The following is a 6,266-nucleotide window of genomic DNA, read 5'->3' on the forward strand; positions in this document are numbered from 1 at the left end:
GGTCGGGGGAAAGGCGTGCGGCCTAGGGGAGGCGCGCGGCGAGCTGCGCGCGGAGCTTCGCCTCGGACGCGTCGCCGCCGTCGAGGGACGCGGCGAGGTTCGCGACCTGCTTGTCGTCGCCGAAGTAGCCCCAGGACGGCGCCGGCGGCGTCGCCTTGGGCGCGCCCGGCGCCTGCTGGACCCAGACGCGGTGCGGCGCGTAGCCGTACTCGCGCTCGCCGCGGAAGGCCCAGTAGCAGTGGCCGCCGCCGTCGCGGCCGACGTGGTCCGCGCGCAGGGGCGGGAGCTTGCCCAGCGCGACGGCGTCGGACTTGGCCGCGGCGGCGTCCGCGTCCGCGGCCTCGCGCGCGCGGAGCGCCTGCGCGGCCGTCGCCAAAGGCCGAAGCCGCCAGTCGTAGTCCGCGGGCGTGCCCTCGGGCGCGGCGCAGCCTACGGTGTGGCGCGCCGCGTCGAGCGCGTCCCGCAGCGTCGCCACGTCGCCGCCGCGCACGGCGCCGTCGAGCGCGGCGAGCGCGGCGTCGCGCCGCGGCGCGTCGAATTTCACGCCCGTGGGGGGCTCGTCGACGACCTGCGCGCCGCGGCTGCCCATGGCGTCGTTGTCCCGCGCGCGCTCGAGCGCGAGGCGCAAGAGGCCGCGCGTCGACGAGGCTTCCAGGCCGCCGAGCTGCGCGGCGGCGAAGTGGCCCCCGCGGTCGTCGGCCTCGTGCGCGGCGGCCGGCGCGCGCGGCAGCGCGTCCAGGTCCAGGTCCGTGCGCGCCGCGGAGACGGCGCGGCGCATCTTCAGGTAGTCCTCGTGCTTCTTGCGCACGCGGTGCTGGAGCAGGGCGCCCTCCGCGGAGCCGAGGCGCCGCGCGCGGTCGTCGAGGACCTTGACGACGGCCTTCGTCTCCAGCGCCGCGTCGACGAGCGCGCGGAGGAGCGCGCAGCGCCGCTTCGGCGCGAGCATGCCGTAGAGGCCGCCCGCGAGCAGGTGGTCCACGGCGGCGGCGAGCGACTCCTTGCCGCGCAGGGGCAGGCCCTCGTCCTTGGGCTCCTCGGCGGGCTTCGTGGCGTCGGTCGGGGGCTCGCGGCCCTCGGCGACGGCGCGGTGCGCGTCCTCGAAGTGCTGGCGCGTCGCCGCGTCGGCGCCCGGCGGCCGCCGGTGCGGCGCGAAGTCGCCGAGGTCCTCGGACGCGCCGACGGCGTCGTGCGCGGCGACGGCGGCCGCCGTCGCGTGCGCGCGGTCCGCCAGGCGCGCGGCCGCGGCCGCGGCGACCATGGCCCAGGTCGACGGCCCGACGACGGCCACGGGCGGCCGCGGCGCGTCCCGCGTCTTCGCGTCGGCCTTGAGCAACGCGACGAGGTCGCCGAGCTTGAGCGGCAGCGCGGCCTGCGCGGCCTCGGAGAGCGGCTTCCGCGCGCGCGACCCCTTCGAGCCCTTCGCGCTGCCCGCGCCGCGGCCGTTGGGCGTGCGCCTCCGGTTCGCGGCGGGCGACAGCTCCTCCATGAGGTCCTTGGGCTGCGTCCGCGTCCGCTTCCGCTCGGGCCGGTGGTTGCTCCGCGGCGGCGCGCCGCTCGACGACTGGTCGTCCGCGGCCGTCGCCGCGGCCGCGACCGCGGCCTCGTCGCTCGTCGCGCTCGCCGACGCGCGCGCGGCGGCGGCGGACGCGAGCGCGCCGTCCGCGGCCGCGCCGGCGCTCGCCGCGGCGGCCGCGGGCGTCGCCGCGGGCGCCGCGGCGGGCGCGGCGGCCGCCGCGGCGGCGCTCGGCGCGGGCGCCTCGACGGGCGGCGGCGGCGGCGGCTCCGCCTTGACGGGCGGCGCGACCGGCGCGGGCGGCGCGGCGGGCGCGACCGGCGCGGCGGGCGCGGGCGCGATGGCGACGGGCGCGGCGGCGACGGGCGCGCGCGCGTAGGGCCCCGCGCCGCCGTTCATCATGGCGCAGGACGCCGCGAAGGCCTGGCGCGCCTGCGCGACGACCGCCGCCTGGATCTCCGGGTGGAGCACCTGGTTCGCCATGGGCAGCGCGACGACGTGCGGCGGGTAGCGCATGTCCTGGAGCGCCCGGCTCAACAGCGCCGGCGGCGGCGGCTGGCCCGCGGCGAGGAACTGGCCGAGCTGGACGAGCGCCGGCGACGGCGCGGCCACGACGAGCGCGCCGGCCGCGGCGGCGAACGGCGGCGCGACCGAAACGGCCAGCGCCGGCGGCGGCGCCGCGTAGGCGGGCGCGGGCGCCTTGGGCTTGGGCGTGGACCCGTTGGGCCGCCGCGTCTTCTCCTCGCCCGGCAACAGGGGCCGCTCCCACCACCGGGGGCCGTGGTGCCTGCGCCGAAATCAACAGTGTCTAGGGGGGGTCCTGACCAAACTTCAAACCTCTCGAGCTCGGTCAAATCGAAGTCGATTCGGCTGATTTTTAGACGAATCGATTGCTCTCGTCCAGTTCTCCACGGAGATGAGAAGTCGCGTCGAAACAATACGCGCACGTTGAAGTCGGGTTGAAGATTTGATTCCGGCCCCGCGTGGCGCTTCGCCGGCTTCGGCCACCACGCGTCCGTGCCGTCGTCGTTGAAGAGCACCTTCAGCAGCTCCACGTGCAGGTGCTGCAGGTAGCGGTACTGGTTCGCGTGGGCCGGCCGCCGCTGGAGCTCGGCGTGGGGCGCCTGTAGAGCGGCCGCGAACTCGTCCAAACGCGTCTCCGGGAGCATGAGGTGGCCCGCCTCCGAGTTCAGCGGGAGCACCGCGGACCCGCGGAACGCGCAGAGGAACTCCCAGCACGCTAAACAGTCGTCGACGGCGTCCGTGGCGTCCAAGCCCGCGGACGCGAAGGCCGCGGCCGCGTCCGCGACCGCGGGCCGCGCGGGCCGCTTGGAGTCCGCGGGCGCCGGCCGCGCCGCCGCCGGCAGGCCCGCGAACTCCTCGAAGCGCCGCTTCGCGCGCCGGCCGAAGTCGTTGATGTCCTTGAGCGCGTCGAGCTCGCTCGCCGCGGCGACGATGGCGTCGACGGCGCCGCGCTGGCCGCGGGTGGAAGCCACGTACGTCGGCCGGTCGCCGTACTCGCGGACGAGGCGCCCCGCGAGCCGCACGCGCACGCGCTGCTTCTTCGAGCTGCAGGCGCGCGTCGCGGACCGCACGGCCGCGCCCGCCGCGGACCGGCACCGCTTCAGGTCGTCGACGATGCCTGCGCGGCGGCGGCGTTTTTCGAACCGCGCGCGCGGTTCGAACGGGGGGGGCGCCGCGCGCGCGCCGTCGAGCTCGGCGAAGGTCTCGTGGACGAGGGGCGACGCGTCGGCCTGCGCGGGGGGGCGCGGTGATGGTTCCCTCCGGGCGCGCGCGCGCGCGCAGCGGCCGGGGGAACCGCGGCGGCGCGCGCGGCGGCGGCCGGCGCCGGCGCGCGGGACGCGGGCGCCGCGCCTGGGCCGCCTCTCGACGCGCGAGCGCCTCGGCCTCGGCGAGCTCCGCCTCGACGGCCAGGTTGCTCTTGTCCGCCGCCCGCACCTGGGCCGCGACGGCCGCGAGCTCCCGCTGCACGTTCATGGCCCCGCGGCGCGCTCCGCTCCGCGGCGCGCGCGCGAGCTCGACCCGCGGCGAGGCGGTCCGGGGCGCGGCGCGCGGGCCGCGGCGAGCCGCGGCGCGCGGCGGGTGCGGCGCGGCGTTTTGGTCCGGCGCCTCGGCGTCAGCCCCCCTGCTGGCGAAACAGTGAAGGGGGTGTTTGCCAATGAGCTGGCGACCGCAACTCGCAGGGGCGATCGAGAGGGGTGCTGGCGGACCGGCTGCGGGCTGGCAACAGGTTTGGGTGCAAGTTTGAGCGAGCCCGGGCGGTAACAAGTGGTTTGATGTGACAAAGAGGCTTTCCAATGTGATCAAACTCCGTGTCCCATGGGCGCCGATGTGGATGAGCGACGACCTCAGCCCGCTAACCGGGGCAAAAGCGGTCCGCCCGGGGCGATGGCCAGCGCCGAGGCCCCGATCGCAACACCACGCTACGCATCCCAGGCACCACTGCTGTCACGTCCGTGGTCTGGCGTCCCGGGTGGGGACAGAAAGCCGGCCGCTGTGGGACGAGACGTCTCGAGAGCGCTTTTTATTTTTGCAGCGGCTCGATCTCGGCTCGTTGCGGATCGCAGTCGACGGTGAACCCGAGCTCGAGCCAGTTGTAAAATGGACGCTTGCCTAGAGCTATCGGCATCTCCCCAGATCGAGATCTACGAAACGGCCGCAGCGCGCGACGCCATGCTCGCCGCGGAAGAGCCCGTCGCCCCCGCTCCGACGCCGACGCTCTCGCCCAACGCGACCAACGCGACGAGTCCCGCGACGGCCGCAACGACGAACACGTCCCCGCCGGCCGCGGCGGAGGCGCTTCCGCCGCCGCCCGCCGCCGCGGCGCCGCCCGCCGCCGCCGCGCCGCCCGCCGCGCCGCCCGCCCCCCAGACCGCGGACGCGTCGTCGGAGCGCATCCGCGTCGCCGTGCGCGTGCGGCCCGGCGAGGGCGCGCCCTCCGTCGCGCTCGACGCGACGCGCGTGACGCTGCGGACGGCGACGGGCGAGAAGCGCTTCGACTTCGACGGCGTGCTGGGCCAGGCCGCGACGCAGGCCGAGGTCTACGACGCCACGGCGGCGTCGCTCGTCGCGCGCGTCTTCGAGGGCTACAACGCGACGGTCATGGCCTACGGCCAGACGGGCAGCGGCAAGACGCACACGATGGGCGAGCCGCTCGACGCTTTGAGCACGTCCCCCGGCGACGCCGGCGAGGGCGTCATCGGCCGCGCGCTCGGCGAGGTCTTCGCGCGGCGCGCGGCGTCGCCCGAGGCGACGACGGTCCACCTGAGCTACCTCGAGGTCTACAACGAGTGCGTCTACGACTTGTTGGCGACGCACGAGGACCGCGAGCCGCTGGGCGTCCGCGAGGACGGCGGCGCGGTCGTCGTGCCGGGCCTGAGCGAGCACGACGTCGCGGCCCGCGGCGCCGCCGACGCGCTGCTCCACCGCGGCGCCCTGCGGCGCCGCACGGGCGCGACGAAGATGAACGCGGGGTCGTCGCGGAGCCACGCGCTCCTCACGGTGCGCGTCGCGACGGCGAGCGGCGCCGTGGGCAAGCTCGTGCTCGTGGACCTCGCGGGCAGCGAGCGGGCGACGCGCACGGGCGCCGAGGGCGCGCGGCTCAACGAGGGCATCATGATCAACAAGGGCCTGCTGGCTTTGGGCAACGTCGTCTCCGCGCTCGCGGAGCGCACGGAAGCCTCCGGCGCCGCGCGCCACGTGCCCTTCCGCGACAGCAAGCTCACGCGGTTGCTGCGCGACTCGCTCGGGGGGTCGGCGCGGACGTACATGGTCGCGTGCGTGTCGCCCTGCGCCGCGGACGCCGACGAGACGGCGAACACGCTGCGCTACGCGTCGCGCGCGCGGCGCATCTCCAACGTCGCCGTGCGCCACGCGGTCGCGGAGATGCCCGAGCGCGCGCTGATCGCGTCGCTCCGGAAGGAGAACGCGGCCCTCCGCGCGCGCCTCGCCGCCGGGGGCGCGGCGCCGGCGGCGCGGGTGGAGGCCGCCGACGCGGAGGCGCTCTTCGCCGCGCGGCGGGCCCAGCGGAGCGCCGAGGCCGCGCTTTAGGGGGCGAGAGCGGACGCGCTCGCGGCGACGCTCGCCGTCGACCGCTACCGCCTCGCCGCGGAGGCGGCGGCCGCGCCCGCGGACGATGAAAGCCCCCGGCTGGACCTCGTCCGGGAGCTCCGGGCCGAGCTCGCGGACGCCAGGGCCGAAGCCGCGGCGCTCCGCGGCGCGGACGACGCCGAGGCCGAGGAGACGTCGCAGCTGGCCGCTTCCCACACGCTCGCGGAGGAGGAGCGGCAGATGGCCGCGCTGCGGGCCCAGTTCGCCGAGGCCGTCGAGTCGCTGGACGCCGAGGTCGGCGCGCTCGAGCGCGCGCGCGACGCCGCGGCCGCGGACCTCGAGAGGGCGAAGCGCGCCGGCGGCGGCCAGGCGGACGCGGCGCTCCGCGAGGCGCTCGCGCGGCGCAAGGCCGCGCTCGACGCGAAAAAGAAGGAGCTCGAGGCCGCGAAAAAGGAGACGGCGCGCGTCGAGGGCCTCCGGCGCCGCGCGGAGTCCGAGGCGTCGAAGCTCCGCGTCGCGGCGGAGACGGCGAAGCGGCGCCGCGTCGAGGCCGAGAAGAAGCTCCGCGGCGAGGCCGCGCGCCGCGTCGACGACAAGAAGGCGGCCACGCTGCAGCTCGCGCGCGCGAAGCGCGGCGCGGAGAAGTCGGCCGCGGAGCTCGCCAAGCTCAAGGGCCTCGAGG

General features: G+C 77.1%; 2 protein-coding genes across 2 annotated transcripts; one reads left to right on the plus strand and one right to left on the minus strand.

Annotated features, from left to right (window-relative positions):
- Positions 1–22: 22 nt before the first annotated feature.
- AURANDRAFT_65758 (hypothetical protein) lies at positions 23–3,511 on the minus strand (the record flags this gene model as incomplete). The annotated part of the gene is made up of 3 exons (XM_009040699.1): positions 23–2,300; positions 2,450–3,155; positions 3,406–3,511. 3 exons carry the CDS (start codon positions 3,509–3,511, stop codon positions 23–25), a joined length of 3,090 nt encoding a protein of 1,029 aa, XP_009038947.1.
- Positions 3,512–4,519: 1,008 nt separating this feature from the next.
- AURANDRAFT_4176 (hypothetical protein) lies at positions 4,520–5,386 on the plus strand (the record flags this gene model as incomplete). The annotated part of the gene is made up of 1 exon (XM_009040594.1): positions 4,520–5,386. A coding segment is annotated over one exon (867 nt), but the record flags the coding sequence as incomplete, so codon positions are not given.
- Between the last annotated feature and the right edge of the window lie 880 nt (positions 5,387–6,266).

The sequence above is a fragment of the Aureococcus anophagefferens genome (assembly GCF_000186865.1).
Source record: "Aureococcus anophagefferens unplaced genomic scaffold AURANscaffold_16, whole genome shotgun sequence".
Lineage (NCBI taxonomy): Eukaryota > Pelagophyceae > Pelagomonadales > Pelagomonadaceae > Aureococcus > Aureococcus anophagefferens.